At 37.0% G+C, this 22,784-nt stretch overlaps 1 protein-coding gene across 1 annotated transcript in view; it reads left to right on the top strand.

Annotated features, from left to right (window-relative positions):
• The window catches only part of ADAM32 (ADAM metallopeptidase domain 32), a 158,086-nt gene that overhangs the window by 45,631 nt on the left and 89,671 nt on the right, over positions 1–22,784 (top strand). The window contains exons 8-10 of the mRNA XM_055416290.2: positions 4,139–4,210; positions 4,420–4,586; positions 18,850–18,931. Of these exons, the coding sequence (XP_055272265.2) occupies positions 4,139–4,210; positions 4,420–4,586; positions 18,850–18,931 (321 nt within the window). The remainder of the gene's footprint in view (positions 1–4,138; positions 4,211–4,419; positions 4,587–18,849; positions 18,932–22,784) is intronic.

Genomic DNA, 22,784 nt, shown 5'->3' with positions numbered 1-22,784 from the left:
TATAACGATTATTTGTTTCAATGAAATTGTATCATGGTTGGTCAACAGAAAATAATAGAATCCTATATCACTAAATCTACCATTTAATAGAAAATCCTGTAATAACTTTTAAAAAATCAAATGTATATCAGAATTTTCTTGGAATTAAAAAAGAAGTGCAATTGCTAAGGTACCACTTTTTTTTTCCATAGCTCCAGATGTGTTTCTAATGAACAGCAATGTCTAAAAACAACTGGATTATATGATGACCTGTTACTTTTATCATTTGTTTCACTTTTTCTATTTAATATTTGGCCTTCTCATTTCATTTAGTTTATGTGTTCTGATTTCTCTCTTTTTTGACGTTGTTCTTTCTCTAGCCTTTTGTGTGTGTTTGTATATACATATGTATAAATAGTATGTATATATATTTTAGAAAATTTTGAATTTTGCCTATCTAAAATATTTATGACATTTTGATTCCACTTGTTTGACTCAGTATGAATAAAATACTAGTTTTCTAATTTATGTTCACTCAAAACTTTGATATAGTTCCATGTATTTTGGCATCTAGTATTACTGCTAAAATTCTAGAAAATTTATTATATTAGTGATTTTTAAAAAAAAATTCAAATGAGGCTTGAAACTTTCAATCCAATTCTGAGAATTTAAAGAGATATTATGTTTTTAAAAAAATTCAGGAAATTAACATGTGATACCGTATTATTAACTGAAGTGCAGATTTTGTTCACATTTGACAAAATTTTATGCTAGTGTCCATTATTTATTTTCACACATTCAAGACTCCACATTGTATTTAATTGCACTGAGAATCTTCAGCTGCATGCAGCAAGTTCTGGTAAATTCTCTTCATTTTTATTCTATTGCAGATATTTTCTGATTTTCCTTCTTTAGGGCTTCTTAGATATATCCATCATTTAAAAGCAGACTTTGAATTACCATACACATGGGGTTTTTAAAAGTATCTTGGGTATTAATTTCTCATTTTGGTATTAATTTCTCACCGAAATGTTTTCTTCTCTGCAATCACCCTGTGTTTTTCTCAGTCTTCTAACTTTATTGAGGTTTTCAGTGGCTAAGTCAAAGAACTCTGTTGGTAAATGCCACATTGCATTTGAAAATATGTGGGTTATTTTCAAATATCTTTTGATATTTATTTCTAATATAATTCCACAGTGATAAAAGAACAGCCTCTATAATTTCAGTACCTTTATACTATGAAATTTTTATACCTTGTTTTATGTCCCTGGACACTGGAGAAGGGAAAGGCTACCCATTCCAATATTCTGGCCTGGAGAATTCCATGGACTATATAGTCCATGAGGTTGCAAAGAGTGGGACACGACTGAGTAACTTCCACTTCACTTATGTTCCTGGATATATTCCAGTGTCTCTTAGTTTATCATCTATGGGAACTTGACTAGAATTTTTATCCTACTGTTGTGTGAAAATTGTATAAATCTTAATTATATTTAATTGGCTCATAGTGCTCTTCAGGTTTACTGTATCCTTCTACTTCTCCGTATATTCATTCCATTAATTTTTGAGAATCTGATATTGAAACTCCAACTAAGAATCTTAATTTACCTACTTAAAAAATAATTGTAATATATAGTGGAACTATATGTAACCTTGTTCTGTATTTCCCAAATCTCCTGTAAATGTGTTATCATACTTTCAAAATTAAAAAAACACACACAAAAACAGTACATTACTGAAGAGAGACATAGAGACAGAACTGTAACCTGGGATACTATAAGAGCATGTAAGTAGGTGTTTTAAAATGTAGGTTTTATTATTATTTAGGCAGGCTGATGTCAACAGATGGGGAGATGATTGCTATTGGAAAGACACTTATTTTCACAGTTCCCAGGAGGAAAGGGTACCACATCATGCCACGTGGGGAATCACCAAGAGTAGGTCAGGAGACAGAAGGAGCCACAGGAAAACATGGCAGGAACCTTTATTATGGTTCCTATAGGAAGAAATAGCAAGGCAAGGTAAACAGGTTTAGGATCGGCTAGTTTGGAAAGTTGCAGTGGGTTCTGGAGAATCAAGGTTGTTTAAAGGTATTTTGTACTTTGCCTTTGGATGATTAGGGCAGGGGAATTGGAGCGTGAGAACCTGGTGGCTCAGATGGTAAAGAATCTGCCTGCAGTGCAAGAGATGCAGGAGACCTGGGCTAGATCCCTGGGCTCGAAAGATACTCTGGAGAAGAATGGCTGCCCACTCCAGTATTCTGGCCTGGAGAATTCCATGGACAGAAAAGCCTGGTGGGCTACAGTCCCTGGGGTCACAAAGAGTTGGACATGACTGAGCGACTAACACTTTTCACTAACCCGTAAAAGTGAAAAATCTGAAAAAAAAAAACAAAACTGATAAAGGAGATTGTTGGAAGTTGTGTTCTGATTTGGTTAGTTTGGCAGTGGGAGGAGGGTAGGGCCAAGGAAGACCTATTGCGAAACCTTTCTTTGCAAGGGCACATAAGACTGTTCTGTTCAGATAACTGAAAGATGTTTAGGATGATTAATACACAAGGCTGAAGAGGCAAAAGGGAAAGAATTGAAGAACTGACACGATGCTTGGATTTTATCCTAAAGGTAATAGACAGTCAATGAACGATTTTAATCAGAGTAATGACATGTTAGAATCATGTTTGTAGCAGTGTAGGGACAGGGATGCTGGTGAAAAAATTGAAGAAAGATAAAGCATTTAAGAGAATATTCCGGTAATCAAGATAAACTTTTATAAATCAATAGATGGGAAAGGCCAATTTTAAAAGTTACTGAGGGTCAGTAAGAAGAACTTGTAAATTGATTTGATTTATTCATTTTTTGGATAACTTTATTAAGAGTCACCTACATCTCCAGTTACTGTTTTATTTATTGGGAATAGAGTAGCGAACAAAACAGAAAGTTTTGCTGTCATAGAACATGTAGTATAAATAAACATGGGGGTCATAAATGATAGTAGAAGAATAGGTAATTAAGTGGAAACCTGAGTGGGAGCATATTTTTGAGGGAGGATAGTCAGCGTCATTTTGAATATGTTTATCTTGAGGGTCCTGTGGGATATCCAAGGGATCGTGTTCATTTTTCATAGCTTATTCAGACTTCAGCAGTTATACTAATTTGTGTGTATGTGTGGTTTTGTGTGGTAGTTTCACATATGTAGCCTTTCATAACTACCACTGCTTGGGATGGAGACACTCAAGAGCACTGTCATCAGAAGGCTTTCTTATGTTATCCCTCTGCAGTCATTCCCATCTCTCCCTGCTTCCCTACTTCTTGACCTTTGATAATCACTAATCAACTTCTCCCTCTGTGATTTCAGGAATACTGCATGAATGTTACCATGGAGTATGTATCCTTTGAGATTTGTTTATACTTAGCATAATTTTTTTTAGGTTTACCCAAGATGTTCCATATATCAACAGTTCAGTAACGTCTTTTTTTTTTTTTTTAATAACTAAGTAGCATTTTTACTGGGAGAAGGCAATGGCACCCCACTCCAGTACTCTTGCCTGGAAAACCCCATGGACAGAGGAGCCTGGTAGGCTGCAGTCCATGGGGTCGCTAAGAGTCGGACACGACGGAGCGACTTCACTTTCACTTTTCACTTTCATGCATTGGAGAAGGAAATGGCAACCCACTCCAGTGTTCTTGCCTGGAGAATCCCAGTGACGGGGGAGCCTGGTAGGAGGCCGTCTATGGGGTCACACAGAGTCGGACACGACTGAAGTGACTTAGCAGCAGCAGCAGCAGCAGCAGCAGCAGCGTGTTATGAATGTACCAGATTGTTTAACCCATTGACCATTGAAGGACATATGAGTTGTTTCCATACATGCATGGATTTTTGTGAGCATCAATTTTTTATTTCTTTAGGATAAATGTTCATGAGTGCAATTGCTAGGTCCATTACCTGCTTTGAAAGAAGTTGCCAAACTATCACCCAGACTGGTATATGATTTTATATAATACAGTATGTGAGTGATTCAGTTTATATTCATTTTTTGTTGCTGTCTTATTTTGAAGTGTTCTAACCCCAAAGGAGCTTCAACCTGAGAGAGCAGATGGAGAGTAAATCTCAAACAAATTATATAATAAATTATATTTAAATTTTAAATTCTGTTTTTCAGTTTGATTACCTGGGCTCTGATAGCATGATAGTAACAAATAAAGTCATTGAAATTATTGGCCTTGTAAATTCGGTAAGTATTTTCCTTTTCATACTAGTTAGGAAAATTCATACTAATTTTGAAATTGTAATTCACATTAACTTGATGTGGTGCTTTTGAAGAATTAAGTTGTCCATATAAATTGAGTATGAATTTATCGAACATTGAATTAATTTAATTATAAATTTAATTAATTTAATACATAAAATTAATTTTTCATGTATTTGTATTTCTATTTTTAGATGTTTGCCCAATTAAAAATTTCTATTGTGCTGTCATCTTTGGAATTGTGGTCCGATAAAAATAAGATCTCTACAGTTGGTGAGGCAGATGAATTACTGCATAGATTTTTAGAATGGAAAAAGTCCTATCTTACCCTGAGGCCTCATGATATTGCATATCTATTCATGTAAGAATAATGTTGCAGTTTTCTTAGAAATCAAAGATTTGTGATATTGTTGTAGCTTAATTTAGGGAATTGTTCATTTTTGACTGTTCACACTTTGGTTATTCTTTATGCACTCATTCAGCCCTCATGCTGTCTTTCCGATTATCAGACAATAAAAGAAGATAACTAAAATTTATTTCTATGCTTATCAACATTTACTGATGAGGAGACTGACATTTCAAGAGGCTAAACCAACTCAGGATTTTGATTCTAGTGGTATGTCTAGGTTTTGGACCTACACTTAGTAACTCCAGAGTCTATAATCTTAATCACTATATGAAAAGAAGGGATTTGTCTTGGAAAGTTTATATTATTATAATGAGTTTTGATCAAAGGCTTGGCAGAGTAGGTTAGAATATTTTATCCTAATGAATTTTCTACATTATTTTAAATGTTAGTTTTCTAACAATCAGTTATAAGTATATACTTTATCATTGTATCCATATAAAATTTACTAGCAATTATGATCATCATGTCTTTCAATAAATCTGCATGTACGTATTTTGAATTTGGCATGGTGATAATTCTTTTTGCATATGTAAGATTAATCTTTTCCCCACATCTGTCAATGATGGGTTATTTTTCTTTCTATTTTTTGACAGTTTGATGGATATAAAATTGAAATGTTTTTTAATTTCCTTTCTCCAAAGACTAGTAGATTTGACCATCTTGTCATGTTTGTTAATCATTTGGATCTGTCCTTCTGAAATTGCCTTTTCATGTTATTTAACTACTTCATTGTAATTTGTAAGGGTTTAGTGAATGTTTAGATATTAATCCATTGTTTATGTATATCAAAAATAACTTTTTCCGTGTCTGTAATTTTTCTATAGATATTTAACTTTTTTTGTTTTTTTTTGCTCCGTAAAATCTTTAATGTTTTTAGGGCCAAGTTTGTTAATCTTATTTTTACTTCTGCATTTCCTATTTGATGAAAATCTCCTCCAGCCCTAAACTTTAGTCTGCAAGTTTTTGTTAGAGAATAAATATTGTTGTGTTTTATAAATGAATTTTTGATGCATTTTAGTCTAATATTTGTATAACAAAAGATAAGTAAAATTTTATTTTCTTCCAGTTAAATAGCCAATTTTGCCATGAATTTAATTAGTTCTTTTGGCAAACATTTGTCAAGTCCCACAAACAACCTCTTGAAATGTTTAGAGATAAAAGTAAATCTATATATCAATGTGTTATTTGTAGACTTTTTGATACTAGTCATTCTCACAAGTGTGAAGTGGTATCTCATTGTGCTTTTGATTTGCACTTCCTTGATAATCAGTGATACTGAGCATCTTTTCATGTATTTCTTGGCTATCTATATATCTTTGGAAAAATGTCTTTTCAGGTCTTCCATTCATTTTTACATCAGACACAGGAGACACGGGTTTGATCCCGGGGTGTGATGATCCCCTGGAATAGGAAATGGTAACCCACTCCTGTATTCTTGCTGGGAAATTCCATGGATGGAGGAGCCTGGTGAGCTACAGTCCATGAAGTCTCAAAGAGTCAGACATAACTGAGCATGCATGCCTTATATGATTTTTTAGTGTTGAGTTATATGATTTCTTTATATATTTTGGATATTAATCTATTATCAGATATATCATTTGCAAATATCTTCTTCCACTCATTAGGTTGCCTTTTCATTTAGTTGATATCTTCCTTTGCTGTGTAGAACAGTTTGGTTTCATGTAGTCCCATTTGTTTATTTTTTGTTCCCTTGCCTGAGAAGACAGATTATAAAAAATACTGCCAAGACTGATATCAAAGATTATACTTCCTATCTTTTCTTCTAGGATTTTAAGGTTTTAGGACTTAAATTTAATTCCTTAGTCCCCTTTGAGGTTTTTTTGAATATGTTATGGAGAATGGTCCAGTTTCAAGAATGTGGCTGTCCAATTTTCCCACCTCCATTTATTGAAGAGGCTATCTTTTACAAACCCTTGTGTGTTCATACTTCTTTTATCATAGATTATCAACCAAGTGTCTATTCTGTTCCATGGATCTATGTGTCTGTTTTTTGTGCCAGTATAGCACTGTTTTAATTAACACAGCTTTGTAGTATAGTTTGATATCAAAGAATGAAATATTTCCAGCATTGTTCTTTTCCTCAGAATTGCCTAGCCTATTTGGGGTCTTTTGAGGATCCATTAAAATTATAGTATTCTTTGTTCAAATGCTGAAAAATGTGAAAAATGTTGTTGATATTTTGATAAAGGATTACATTGGATGTGTAGATTGTATGAGATTTTAACATAATAATTCTCCTAATACATGAACACATATGTCTTTCCCTCTGTGTTCTCTTTAAACACTTGTTTGTGTTCTCTTTTACACTAGTAAAACAGTGTTTTACTAGTTTTCTGAGTATAGATCTTTTATACATTGGTTAGATTTATTCCTGAGTCTTTTAATTTTTTTGATGTGATTGTAAATAAGATTGTGTTTTTATAAAGAAGTTTAAGCAGTTATTTTAAAATGATTGTTCTTTTTAAACATGGTTTTATTTATTTATTTTTGGCTGTGCTGGGTCTTCATTGCTGTGTGTGCTTTTCTCTAATTGTGGCGAGCAGGGGCTCCTCTCTAGTTGTGCACAGGCTTCGCTTTGTGGTGTCATGGCCTCGAGGGCACACTAGCTTCAGTAGTTGCAGCTCCTGGGCTCTAGAGCACAGGCTTAATAGTTGTGGCACATGGGCTTGGTTGCTCCATGGCATGTGGGTTTCCCGGACTAGGGATCGAGCCTGTGCCTACTACACTGGCAGTCAGATTCTTTACCACTGAGTCACCAGGAAGCCCAAAATTGTCTTCTTCACTTCTCTTTCTGGTAAAATTTTTTAGTGTATAAAAGCACAACTAATTATATTAATTTTGTATCCTGCAACTTTACAAAATTCAATGATGAGTTCTAACAGTTTTCTGTGGTATCTTTAGGATTTCCTATACATAGTATCATGTCATCTGCAAACAGTGACAGCTTTACTTCAACAGTTTGGATTCCTTTTACTTCTTTTTCCAGTTCGAATGCTATGGCTAGCACTGCCAATACTATGTTGAATATAGTGGTGATCGTGGGCATCCTTGACGTGTTCCTAGTCTTAGAGGAAATGCTGCCAGTTTTTCATTCCTAGGTATGATGTTAGGTGCTGCGGTTTGTCTTATACGACCTTTATTATGTTCAGTATATTCTTTTATAGGGCTTCCCTGGTGGCTCAGTGCCAATTCAGGGTCATGGGTTCCATCCCTGGTTCTATCCATCCCTGGGAAGATCCCCTGGAAAAGGAAATAGCACCCCACTCCAGTATTCTTGTCTGAGATATCCCATCAACAGGCCATCAACAGCCTAGTGGGCTACAGGCCATGGGGCCACAAAATAGTTAACTAAAACGTACCTTAGCAACTGAACAAAATGTTCATTTATACCCATTTTGTTCAGAATTTTTTGCCATAAATGCATGGTGAATGTTGTCAGAAGCTTTTTCTGTGTTGGTTCAAGTGACTATAATTTTACTCTTCAATTTGTTAATACATATGACTTTGATTTGGAAAACTCAGCAGTGGTCACAGGACTGGAAAAGGTCAGTTTTCATTCCAATCCCAAAGAAAGGCAATGCCAAAGAATGCTGAGACTACTGCACAATTAGCACTCATCTCACATGCTAGTAAAGTAATGCTCAAAATTCTCCAAGCCAGGATTCAATAGAACTTGAACGGTGAACTTCCAGATGTTCAAGCTGGATTTAGAATAACCAGAGATCAAATTGCCAACATCCGTTGGATCATCAAAAAAAAACCAAAAAACAAAAAACAAGAGAATTCCAGAAGAACATCTACTTCTGCTTTATTGACTATGCCAAAGCCGTTGACTGTGTGGATCACAACAAACTGTGGAAAATTCTTAAAGAGATGGGCATGCCAGACCACCTGACCTGCCTCTTGAGAAATCTATATGCAGGTCAGGAAGCAACAGTTATAACTGGACATGGAACAATGGACTGGTTCCAAATTGGGAAAGGAGTATGTCAAGGCTGTGTATTGTCACCCTGCTTATTTAACTTATAGGCATATAACTTATAGGTTTTTTATTTAAAATTTCCATAATTTTTGTGTATATCTTAGCTACTTATTGTGGATATAGATAATTTTACATCTTTTATCCTGTAACCTTCCTACCTGTTTGTTTACTATCTGCTTCTCTTTGCCAGTGAGACTTTTCCTTTTGTCATTTCAGTTCAGTTCAGTAGCTCAGTAGTGTCCAACTCTTTGCGACCCCATGGACTGCAGCATGCCACGCCTCCTGTCCCTCACCAACTCCTGGAGTTTCCTCAGACTTATGTCCACTGAGTCAGTGATGCCATCAAGCCATCTCATCCTCTATCATTCCCTTCTTCTCCCACCTTCAATTTTTCCTAGTATCAGGGTCTTTTCAAATGAGTCAGTTCTTTGCATCAGGTGGTCAAAGTATTGGCGTTTCAGCTTCAGCATCAGTCCTTCCAATGAACATTCAGGACTGATTTCCTTTAGGATGGACTGGTTGGATCTCCTTGCAGTCCAAGGGACTCTCAATAGTCTTCTCCAACACCACAGTTCAAAAGCATCAATTCTTCGGTACTCAGGTTTCTTTATAGTCCAACTGTCACATCCATACATGACCACTGGAAAAACCATAGCTTTAACTAGGCGGACCTTTGTTGGCATAACAAAGGTTGGTCATAAATTTTCTGGTTGGTCATAACTTTTCTTCCAAAGAGTAAGCATCTTTTACTTTCATGGCTGCAGTCACCATTTGCAGTGATTTTGGAGCCCAGAAAAATAAAGTCTGACACTGTTTCCACTGTTTCCCCATCTATTTGCCATGAAGTGATGAAACTGAATGCCATGATCTTAGTTTTCTGAATGTTGAGCTTTAAGCCAATTTTTTCACTCTCCTCTTTCACTTTCATCAAGAGGCTCTTTAGTTCCTCTTCACTTTCTGCCAGAAGGGTACTGTCATCTGCATATCTAAGGTTATGGATATTTCTCCCAGCAATCTTGATTCCAGCTTGTGCTTCTTCCAGCCCACTGTTTCTCATGATGTTCTCTGCATATAAGTTAAATAAGCACGGTGACAATATACAGCCTTGACATACTCCTTTCCCAATTTGGAACCAGTCCGTTGTTCCATGTCCAGTTATAACTGTTGCTTCCTGACCGCATACAGATTTCTCAAGAGGCAGGTCAGGTGGTCTGGTATTCCCATCTCTTTAAGAATTTTCCACAGTTTGTTGTGATCCACAGTCAAAGGCTTTGGCATAGTCAATAAAGCAGAAGTAGCTGTTTTTCAGGAATTCTTTTGCTTTTTTGATGATCCAATGGATGTTGGCAATTTGATCTCTGGTTCCTCTGCCTTTTCTAAAACCAGCTTGAACATCTGGAAGTTCACCATTCACATACTGTTGAAGCCTGGCTTGGAGAATTTTGAGCATGACTTTACTAGCATGTGAGATGAGTGCTAATTGTGCGGTAGTTTGAGCATTGTTTGGCATTGCCTTTCTTTGGGATTGGAATGAAAACTGACCTTTTCCAGTCTTGTGGCCACTGCTGAGTTGTCCAAATTTGCTGGCATATTGAGTGCAGCACTTTCACAGCATCATCTTTTAGGGTTTGAAATAGCTCAACTGGAATTCCATCATCTCCGCTAGCTTTGTTCATAGTGATGCTTCCTAAGGCCCACTTGACTTTGCATTCAAGGATGACCTTCTGTAGGTGAGTGATCATACCCTCTTAATTATCTAGGTCATGAAGATGTTTTTTGTATAGTTGTTCTGCGTATTCTTGCCACCTCTTCTTAATATCTTCTGCTTCTGTTGGGTCCATACCATTTCTGTCCTTTACTGTGCCCATCTTTGCATGAAATGTTCCCTTGGTATCTCTAATTTTCTTGAAGAGATCTCTAGTCTTTCCCATTCTATTGTTTTCCTCCATTTCTTTGCACTGATCACTTGATATTCATTGGAACTCTGCATTCAGATGCATATATCGTTCCTTTTCTCCTTTTTTTTTCACTTCTCTTCTTTTCACAGCTATTTTTAAGGCCTCCTCATACAGCCATTTTGCTTTTTTGTACTTATTTTTCTTGGGGATGGTCTTGATCCCTGTCTCCTATACAATGTAAGAAACCTTTGTTCATAGTTCACCAGGTATTCTATCAGATCTAATCCCTTGAATCTATTTCTTGATTCTGCTGTATAATTATAAGGGATTTGATTTAGGTTATACCTGAATGGTCTAGTGGTTTTCCCTCCTTTCTTCAATTTAAGTCTGCATTTGGCAATATGGTGTTCATGATCTGAGCCACAGTCAGCTTCCGGTCTTGTTTTTGCTGACTGTATAGAGCTTCTCCATCTTTGGCTGCAAAGAATGTCATCAGTCTGCTTTCGGTGTTGACCGTCTGGTGATGCCCACGTGTGGATCTTCTCTTGTGCTCCTTTTGTAGTACTACTTATTTGTCGTGTGCCCTTATCAGCTTAGAGAAGGGCTTTTAAGCATTTCTTCTTTCTGTTTTAGTGGTGCTGAACTCTGGGAGCTTTTGCCCTTCTGTGTAACTGTTTATCTCTCCTGTAAATCTGAATGATATCCTTGCCAGGTAGAGTACTCTTGGTTTTAGGTTTTTCTCTGTTATTGTTTTGAATATATGATGTTATTCTATTCTGGACTTCAGAGTTTCTGCTAAAAAGTTAGCTGATAGTCGAATGGGAATTTCCTTGATCATTTGCTTTTCTTTTTGGGTTTTAAGGGTTCCTCTTTATCTTTTACACATTTTAATTAGACCGTTTGTTGGTGTGAGCATTTTAGGGTTCATCTTGGGTTCTCTCAGTGATTCCTGGACCCGGATGTCTGTTTTCTTCTTTAGGGAATTTTTTAAGCTATTATTTCTTCATATAATTTCTCTGCCTCTTTAATTTTTTCTTCTTTTTTGGGGGTGCCTATAATGTGATTGTTAATGTCACTTCAATTTGCCCCAGAGCTCCTGGTTTTATTATCATTAAACTTTGTTTTCGTTTTAAATTGGGTAATTTTCACTATTCTGCCTTCCAGAACACTGATCCATTTCATTCTCTATACTATATAACCTATTAGTGATTTCTTCTGGGGTGCTTGTTACTTCATTTATTATATTCTTTAGTTCCGACTGTTTTTTAAAATATCTTCTAACTATTGAAAGTCTCATTGTATTTATCTATTCTTCTCTCCACATTAGTGAGCATGTTTATGATTATTACCTTGAGCTTATTTTGGGTAGCTTGCTTATCTCTGTTTTGTTTAGTTGTCTTTTAGGTTTTATCTTGTTTGCTTATTTGGAACATACTCCTCTCTTTTTTGTCATTTTGCCTGATTCTCTGTGGCCTTATATGGGAGGCATCTTATGAGGTCTAGCAGCATGTTTCTCTCTGGCCATTCAGAGCTAAGTGACCCAGTGTGTTCCCTGTGTGGGCTGTTAGTGCCCTTCTGTTGTGTCATGACTGACTACTCTGGGCATCCTGGTTTTGAGGCTGCCTTCTAGCCTGGCTAGCTGAGAGGCACTGCCTTGTGAGGCCATTGTGGGCCCATGGGTGGGCAAGACCTGCTCCCCTTGTGACTGCTTGTGCTTTCTGATGATGCACAGCTGCTGCATGCCCTGCTGGTGGGTACTGCATGCCCTCTCATTAATAGGATAAAGGGAGGATTCTAAAATGTCATTGTCAGCACAGTAGAAAGATTCCAAAAATATCTACCACTAGAATCTTAATCTCAATTACCTCTTGCCTTTTTGGGATGCTCTTCAAATTCAGCAAATATAATCTGACCCAGGTGCCTTTCAAATGACTGCCTCTATGCTGGGAGTCAGAACATGTGAGATTTTGTGTGTATTCTGAGTGGAGTATGTGTTTCTTATAGCCCTCTGGCTCTCCTGAATGTAAGCCCTGCTGGTTTTCAAAGACCAACTTTGAGGGGGATGGTTCACTCTTTCATTGCAAGGTGGCTGTGCTGGGAAGCTTGGCTGGTACTCAGACTTCTTGATCCTCAATGAGGATCAAGGTTGTGATATGCCTCTTGTTTGTAGACACATTGCGGGCCTGGATGTATCAGTCCTGACTGGACCAAGTCTCTGCCTTCATACCTATCTCATTGTGGCTCCCTTCTTTATATCTTTAATTTTGGAAATCCTTTCATACTAGATTTCAGGTCATTCCTGTAGTTGCTCTGATATACTAGTAATTTTGGTGTGCCCTTGGGAGGAGGTGAGTTCAGGGTTTTCCTAATCTGCCGTATTAATTTCTTCAGCTATATTTTCTTACTTTTCACTGAACTTTTGAGGATATTCAATATATAGAGAAATGCAAATTTTGTGTTAATTAAAAAAAATAATGGATTTTATTTTAGATCAGTTTTAGCTTTACAGAAAAATCAAGAAAAATGTACAGGAAGTTCCCATATACTTCCTTTCCCCCACAACTCTTACCTCAGTTTCCCCCCATTATTAACATCTTGGACTGGTGTCATACATTTGTTAAGGATGATGAACCAATATTGATGTATTACTAAATAAATCCCACAGTTCATATTAGTTTTCACTTTTTATGTTATATAATTCATTTTTAAATTTTAGTGATTTATCTGTAGAGATATTCTAGTTTCTGCATGTACAATCATATCATCTGAAAGTTATGGTAGTTTTATTTTTTCTCATCTAATACTTATGCAAATTACTTTCTTATTATGTTAGCTGGGACCACTGAAATATGATGAATAGAAGTAACAACAGGTATCTTTATTTCATTGTTGTTGCAAAGGGAAAGATTTCTGTGTATCAATATTAAGTATAAAATTGCATTACAGGTTTTGTACATGCTGTTTGTCAAATAAAATGTTTATTATGTTTACTAAAAGTTTTTTAAAAATCGTGAATAAATTTTATCAAATGTTTTTTCTTCACCTATTGAAAGAATTATGCGATGTACCAATGCTTCTGGAAGAACAACCTACTTTATTTGTTATTGATATAGACAGACATGGAATCAAACTATTTGTCCAGTAATGGATGAATGGATATAGAAAAATTACGTTTATATACATCGTGAATTATTATCTGACCATAAAAAGAAGAAAATCTTTACATTTGTGACAAAATGTGTAGGTCTTAAGGGCATTTTGCTAAGTGAAATAAGTCAGAATGAGAAAGACAGATATTGTTTGATGCTAGTTATATGTGTAGCTCAGACAGTAAACAATCTGCCTGCAATGTAGAAGACCTGGGTTCAATCCCTGGGTTGGAAAGATCCCCTAGAGAAGGGAATGGCAACCCACTCCAGTATTCTTGCCTGGAGAATCCCATGGACTGAGGGGCCTGGCGGGCTACAGTCCATGGCGTTGCAAAGAGTTGGACATGACTGAGTGACTAACACTGATACTGAGTTATAAGTGTAATCAAAGGCAAGCAACCAAACCTGAACATATACAGAACAGATTGGTGTTTGCTAGAGGTGGTAATGAGGTTAAGTGAAATGGGTGAAGGTGATCGAAAAGTATAATTTCCAATTATAAAATAAATAAGCCATGGGGATGGTAGTGTACAGTATGGTAACTATAGGTAACAATACTGTTGTATATTTGAAAGTTGCTTAGAAAAACAGTGACAGATTTTATTTTCTTGGACTCCAGAATCAATGTGGACTGCAGCCATGAAATTAAAAGATCCTTGTCCCTTAGAAGGAAAGCTAAAAAGCAGAGATTCACATTGCTGATGAAGATTGTTGTTACTGAATCGCTCAGTAGTGTCCGACTCTTTGCAACCCCAGGGACTGCAGCACACCAGGCTACCCTGTCCTTCACCATCTCCTCCAAAGTTTGCTCGAACTTTGAGCAAATGGAGTCAGTGATTCCATCCAACCATCTCGTTCTCTGTTGTCCCTTTCTTCTTTTGCCATCTATTTTCCCCAGTATCAGGGTCTTTTCTAGTGAGTCTGCTCTTCGCATCAGGTGGCCAAAGTATTGGACCTTCAGCTTCAGCATCAGTCTTTCCAGTGAATATTCAGGACTGATTTCCTTTAGGATAGACTGGTTGGATCTCCTTGCAGTCCAAGGGACTCTCAAGAGTCTTCACCACCACCACAGTTCAAAAGCATCAATTCTTCGGTGCTCAGCTTTCTTTATAGTCCAACTCTCACATCCATACATGACTACTGGAAAAACCATAACTTTGACTATACAGACATTTGTAGGCAAAGTAACGTCTCTTCTTTTTAATGTGTAGGTTTGTCATAGCTTTTCTTCCAGGGAGCAAGCATCTTTTAATTTCATGGCTGCAGTCACCATTCACAGTGATTTTGGAGCCCAAGAAAATAAAGTCTGTCACTGTTTCCATTGTTTTACCATCTATTTGCCATGAAGTAATGGGACCATATGGCATGATCTTAATTTTTTGAATGTTGAGTTTTAAGCCAACTTTTTCACTCTCCTCTTTCACCTTCGTCAAGAGGCTGTTTCCTCTTTGCTTTCTGCCATAAGGATGGTGTCATCATATCTGAGGTTATTGACGTTTCTCTCAGCAGTCTTGATTTCGGCTTGTGTTTCACCCAGCCTGAAATTTCACATGATGTACTCTGCATATAAGTTAAATAGCAGGGTGACAATATACAGCTGTGACATGCCCCTTTCCCAATTTTAAGATGTTGAACTTTGATGCATTAATAGTGAGACTGGTGACAGGGAATTTACCCTGTTAGAAATATAGAAATTATGGTATAACCAGCATCCTTAAACTTAAGTAACGATCCTTCTTGATATCTTGATGTTATTTTAAAGCACCAATCTGTTTTTCATATGAGTAATATGCTGCATGTTAACTCACTTCAGTTGTGTCTGACTCTTTGCGACCCCATGGACTGTAGCCTGCCAGGCTCCTCTGTCCATGGGATTCTTCAGGCAAGAATACTGGAGTGGGTTGCAGTTTCCTCCTGCAGGGGATATTCCTGATCCAGAGATTGAAACCATGTCTCTTACATCTCCTGCATTGGCAGGTGGGTTCTTTATAACTAATGCCACTTGGGAAGCCCCTGAGTAATATAATATAGTAGAATAAATACCTTGAAATTATGATCATTAACAGTAATTTCCTGTGGTCTCCATACTTCAGAAATTTATAATTTGAGTGCTAAAGGAGGAATAGTGAACATAGCAAGCTTAATTTTTTTAAACTTTTTACAATCTTTCCTTTATTCAATAAATGTTTGCTGAGATAACATAGCATAGTGATTCAAATTTAAGCTCTGGAGGCCAACTGCCTGCATTTAAGTTCATCCCTGTCTGTCACCTCGGGCAATTGATGTGTTCTGCCTCAATTTACCTATATTTGCTTTTATTATTGTTATTCTTTCCCATCTTTATTGAGTTATAATTGATAAGTAAAAATTTTATATATTTAAGGGGTACAGTGTGGTTTTTCAATAGCATTTAAAAATTGTTTATTGTTTATTTATTTTGGCTGTACTGGGTCTTTGTTGCTGTGTGAGAGATTTCTCTAGTTGTGACAAGCGGAGGTTACTCCCTAGTGCAGGCTTCTCGTTGTAGTGGCTTCTCTTGCAGAGCATGGGCCTCAGAGTATGTGGGCTTCAGTAGTTGTGGTGCATGGGCTCAGTAGTTGTGGCCTGGAATATGGGTTTAATTGCCCTGAGGCATGTGGACTCTTCCCAGAACCATGTCCCTTGCACTGGCAGGAGGATTCTTAACCACTGACCACCAGGGATGTCCACAGTGTGATGTTCTGATATATGTATACATTATAAAATTATAATCAAGTTGATTAACATATCCATCATCTTATACAGTTACCATTTTTTGGTGTGTGGTGAGAAAATTTAAGTCTACTCTAGCAAATTTCAGATATACAATACAGTATTATTAACTCTAGTCATCTGACTGTACATTAGATCTCTAGGACATATTCATTTTGTGCAATTGAAACTTTATACCTTTGACCATCTTCCCATTTCCCCCATTTCCCAACCCCTGGCAACCACCATTCAACTCTTTGCTTTTATTAGTTGACCCTTTTAGATTCAACATATAAGCAAGATCATACAGTACTTGACTTTTCATGTTTGGCTTATTTCACTTAGCATAATGTCCTCCAGGTTTATCCATGCTGCAAATGGCAGGATTTCCTCCTTTCTTGAGGCTGAATTATATTCCACTGTGTATGTACATCGTATTTTCTTTATCCATCCATCTCTCAATAGAATTTAATTTAAAAAAATGGGCCTCTTGGGCATCATCTTGCATGACTGGGGCACTCACTATGTTCTCACCTTTCCTTGTGGGAGAAATCATGGCTGAAGGCATGTCTCTTGGCACTGAGCTGTGCTGCATTGGGGGAATGGTGACGTGGGCAGAATGAAACTGTTTTTACCTAAGAATGGGAATGTTCCTGGATTTTTTTGCTCAAGTGTGGTGTGGGACCCTTCCTTGGACTCTTAGGCCACAAAAATACTCTCGTCTGTGAGTGTTTCTCAGAATTGTCTCTGGAGAGAGAGATGAGGGTTATAAGTTCCAAGTCTGCCATCTTGCTCATGTCATTGCAGAAGATTAATGTTAGTGCATTATGTCTTTCTGTTTATAGTTTAAAGGAGGAAGAAACAATGAGAGTGAGAATGAGCAAGGTAAGAGTGAGATCCAAAGTACTGAGTCAGATTAGAAGTGTGCAGGCAGATTCAGGCATAGGTAAAATCAAAGGAAGGTGGAAAGCATTACACGCTATTGAAGCACTGTACTTAGAGATATAGGAGTAGGTAATAATTCTTTTCAAAGAGTATGGAGTTCGTAGTTATAACTGTAGCGAAACCTCTGTAGGGGAAGAGGGAAACAAAAAACACTGAAGAAGTAAAACATTAAATCTTGATAACTGATTTGATGTGAAGATTGGGTGGGCAGTATTCAGTAAAAATAGTTGTTATTGTATCCAGCTCATCAGGAGTATGGATAGAGTTTAGGGGAAAGTCTTATCTATTGGGAGAACTGTCTTGAATGAAGAAAGAATTTAAGCAATAATTCTATATTGGACTGTAAAGCTAAACTTGGGTGTTAAGGGCAAATACTTGGATACAAGTGCTGGAGGGTAGGGATGTACAATATCAGAGTAAGGGAGTAGTGGAGGGACAGTACAGTTGTGAAGTAAAGTGCAGTTGAGACTGTGGGGACATTTTAAATTGAGAATTGAGTATCAAGCTTTTCTACATACATCCTGGAATGTTTGTTTTGGCTGCGGCTGTAAAGATGGCAGAGTATGTTTGGAGCATCTATATCTTAGTAATTGAAAGTACGGCCCTGGATTCAAACTGTCTTAAGTTCATATCCTTCATCAGTCCTTATTAATTCTGCTGCCCTGAGCAAGTTATTTGTACTTTCCATCTGATATTTGATTTGTTCAGTGGGGACAAATAATATCTATTTCACTGGGTGGATTTGAGAATTAAATAGAATAATTTATATAAATCTCTGAGAACAGTGCTATTATTATATGGCAGGCTATATGGAGTCTTTTTCAAAGCAGAAAAAAATTAAGTTGTAGAACAATATAATCATTACAGTAAGAAAATGGTGAGCTTACCTAGATTTGAGTGAAAACTTTTAATCCATACATTAAAGCTACTTTTCATTGATATTGAGCAAAATGCTTTTGATTGAAATGTTTGATCAAAGTCTTTGGTGCATGTGTGTGTCCTCAGTTGCTAAGTTGTGTCCAACTCTTTGTGACTCCATGGACTGTAGCCCACCAAGCTACTCTGTCCAGGGGATTTTCCAAACAAGAATACTGGAGTGGGTTGCTGTTTCCTCCCAGGGAATCTTCCTGACCAGGAAGATTGAACTGTAAAGGTTTGACCAGGGTCAAACCCTGGTCTTCTGCACTGCAGGCAGATTCTTTACTGTCCCTTTATAGGGAAGCCTGTAAAGGCTTTGGTAACCTTAACCAAATGTCACAAGAACAGTAAAGTCATAAAAAATTTGGATTCACTGGATATGTTTTAGAAACCCAAAGTGCTTAATCTCATTTAATTAACACTATTTTATAAATGTGAAACAAAGGCATAGAGAAAGATTTTACTTCAATTTGCTTCAGACTAGAATTTTTTTAACTACAGGAAAATTCGTAGCAGGAAATATCATATATGAATTGTCAAAATTAATTATCATTTAATACTTATTTATTTAGCTTTAGAGATTATCCAAAATATGTGGGAGCAGCATTTCCTGGAAAGATGTGTGTGACCGGTTTTTCTGCAGGAATTGCTTTGGTATGTAATGACTTAATCTTATTTGAAAACAAATACATTAAAAATTTTCCCAGTGTTACAGTATATATTTTACACATTTTACATTTATATTTACATTTAGATATTGCATTTATATTTCTTCACTGTTAAAACTTTGAAATATGTAGAATTAATAGTATTCTGAAGTGCAAAGTATCTTATTACAAATATTTGCAAGTTAAAGTGGAGTAAAATATCACAAATACACTTGTATTCCTTACTGTATTGAAGAGTGCATCATGAAAAGATCTGCAAAGATATGTCTATAACCTGAATAGATTTTTTTTCTTGTAGGTATAAAATTGGAGAAGTAGTCTTACAGATAAAATAACTTCAAAATCAAAACAAGTGATCAACCAAAAAGTATGATAAAAATTCTTTAAAATGTTTCAAACTTTTATGTTCTTGTTCAGTCGCTCAGTTGTGTCCAACTCTTTGTGACCCCATAGACTGCAGCACGCCAGGCTTCCCTGTCCTTCACCATCGCCTGGAGTTTGCTCAAACTTATGTCCTTTGAGTCAGTGACTCCATCCAACCATCTCGTCTTCTGCTGTCCCTTTCTCCTTTTGCCATCTATCTTTCTCAGCGTCAGGGTCTTTTGCAGTGAGTTGGCACTTTGCATCAGGTGGCCAAAGTATTGGAGCTTCAGCATCAGTCCTTCCAATGAATATTGTGTTGATTTCTTTTAGGATTGACTGTTTGGATCTCCTTGCAGTTCATGGTAGTTTCAAGAATCTCCAGCATCACAATTTGAAAGCATCGATTCTTTGGCACTCAGCCTTTTTTATGGTCCAGTTCTCATTTCCATAGATGACTACTGGAAAAACCATAGCTTTGACCATACAAATCTTTGTTGGCAAAGTAATGTCTCTGTTTTTTAACATGCTGTCTAGGTTTGTTATAGCTTTTCTTTCAAGGAGCAAGCATCTTAATTTCATGGCTGCAGTCACCGTCAGCAGTGATTTTGGAGCCCAGAAAAATAAAGCCTGTCACTGTTTCCATTGTTTCCCCATCATTTGCCATGATTGATGGAACCAGATGCCATGATCTTCGATTTTTGAATGTTGAGTTTTAAGCCAGCTTTTTCACTCTCCTTTTTCACCTTCATCAAGAGGCTGTTTAGTTCCTCTTCACTTTCTGCCATAAGGGTGGTGTCATCTGCGTATCTGAGGTTATTGATATTTCTCCTGACAGTCTTCATTCCAGCTTGTGCTTTTCCCAGCTTGGCATTTCTCATGATGTACTCTGCATGTAAGTTAAATAAGCAGGGTGACAATATACAGCCTTTATGTACTCCATTCCCAATTTGAAGCCAGTCTGTTGTTCCATTTCTGGTTCTAACTGTTGCTTCTTGATCTATATACAGGTTTCTCAGGAGGCAGGTCAGGTGGTCTGGTAATCCTGTATCTTTAAGAATTTTCCAGTTTGTTGTGATGACACAGTCAAAGGCTTTAAGTGTTGTCAATGAAGCAGAAGAAGATGTTTTTCTGGAACTCTCTTGCCTTTTCTATGATCCAGCAAATGTTGGCAATTTGATCTCTGGTTCCTTTTTCTAAATCCAGCTTGAACATCTGAAAGTTCATGGTTCACATACTGTTGAAGCCTATCTTGGAGAATTTTGAGCGTTACTTTGCCAGTGTGTGAGATGAGTGCAATTGTGTGGTAGTTTGAGCATTCTTTGGCATTGCCTTTCTTTGGGATTGGAATGAAAACTGACCTTTTCCAGTCCTGTGGCCACTGCTGAGTTTTCCAAATTTGTTGGCGTATTGAGTGCGACACTTTCACAGCATCATCCTTTAGGATTTGAAAAAGCTCAGCTGGCATTCTGTCACCTTCACTAGCTTTGTTCATAATGATTTTTCTAAGGCTCACTTGACTTTGTACTCCAGGATGTCTAGGTGTGTGAATACACCATCGTGATTATCTTGGTCATGAAGATCTTTTTTGTACAGTTCTTCTGTGTATTGTTGCCACCTCTTCTTAATATCTTCTGCTTCTGTTAGGTTCATACCATTTCTGTCCTTTATTGAGCCCATCTTTGCATGAAATGTTCCCTTGGTATCTCTAATTTTCTTGGAGATCTCTAGTCTTTCCCATTCTATTGTTTTCCTCTATTTCTTTGCATTGGTCACTGAGGAAGGCTTTCTTATCTCTCCTTGCTGTTCTTTGGAACTCTGCATTCAAATGGGCATATCTTTTCTTCTTTGCCTTTCCCTTCTCTTCTTTTCTTAGCTATTTGTAAGGCCTCCTCAGACAGCCGTTTTGCCTTTTTGCCCTTCTTTTCTTGGGGATGGTCTTGATCACTGCCTCCTGTACAACGTCACAAACTTCTGTCTATAGTTCTTCAGGGCCTCTGTTTATCAGATCTAATCCCCTGAATCTTTTTCTCACTTTCACTGTATAATTGTAAGGGATTTGATTTAGGTCATACCTGAATGGTCTAGTGGTTTTCCCTACTTTTTTCAGTTTAAGTCTGAATTTTGCAATAAGGTGTTCATGATCTAAGCCACAATCACTCCTGGTCTTGTTTTTTCTGACTGTATAGAACTTCTCCATCTTCTGTTGCAAACAGTATAATCAGTCTGAATTTAATATTGACCATCTGGTGATGTCCATGTGTAGAGTCATCTCTTGTATTGTTGGAAGAGGGTGTTTGGTATGACCAGTGTATTCTCTTGACAAAACGCTGTTAGCCTTTGCCCTGCTTCATTTTGTACTCCAAAGCCAAACTTGCCTATTACTCCAGGTACCTCTTTACTTCCTACTTTTACATTCCAGTCCCCTGTGACAAAAAGGGCATCTTCTTTTTGGTGTTGTCGGTCTTCATAGAACCGTTCAATTTTAGCTTCTTCAACATTAGTGGTTGGGGCATAGACTTGGATTACTGTGATATTGAATGGTTTGCCTTGGAAATGAACAGAGATCATTCTGTTGTTTTTGAGATTGCACACAAATACTGCATTTCGGACTTTTTGTTGACTATGACGGCTGCTCTATTTCTTCTGAAGGATTCTTTCTCACAGTAGTAGATGTAATGGTCATCTGAATTAATTAGCCCTTTCTGGTCCATTTTAATTCACTGATTCCTAAAATGTTGATGCCCACTCTAGGCATCTCCTGTTTGACCACTTCCAATTTACCTTGATTTATGGACCTAACATTCCAGGTTCCTATGCAATACTGTTTTTTAGAGCATTGGACTTGACTTCCATCACCAGTCACATCCATAACTGGGAGTTGTTTTTGCTTTGGGTCCATCTCTTCATTCTTTCCTGAGCTATTCCCCTAGCTTGCTTTTATCTTGGCAATTTTGTTTGGTTCCTTTTTATAGTTTCTAGTTCCTTGGTTCAGTAATGTGTGTTTCTATTGACAGTCTTTCTTAATTCCTCCAGCATTTTTATTAACTGCTCTTTGAACTTGGGTTCTGGTAGATTTGGGAGGTCTGTTATATTGTTTTTTTCAGGGGATTTCTCTTTTTTTAATTGGGAGTAGTTCTTCTGTCTTTTCCTTATAGTTCTCTGACTCTATGAATTTTAAGAGAAACAGTTATCTACTCTGGTCTGAAGGTCTGTTTTTGTGTGGAACTGAAAGCTGAGCTCAGAAGAATTGATGCTTTTGAACTGTGGTGTTGGAGAAGACTCTTGAGAGTCCATTAGACTACAAGGAGATCCAACCAAGCAATCGTAAAGGAAATCAGTCCTGGGTGTTCATTAAAAGGACTAATGTTGAAGCTGAAACTCCAGTATTTTGGCCACCTGATGCTAAGAGCTGACCCATTTTAAAAGACCCTGATGTTGGGAAAGATTGAAGGCAGGAGAAGAAGGGGACGACGGAA

The sequence above is a fragment of the Moschus berezovskii genome, chromosome 26 (assembly GCF_049115385.1).
Source record: "Moschus berezovskii isolate FMDL1 chromosome 26, NW_MosBer_1.0, whole genome shotgun sequence".
Taxonomy (NCBI): domain Eukaryota; kingdom Metazoa; phylum Chordata; class Mammalia; order Artiodactyla; family Moschidae; genus Moschus; species Moschus berezovskii.
The sequence above is the reverse complement of the archived record's forward strand: the minus strand, read 5'-3'. Positions and strand labels throughout refer to the sequence as shown.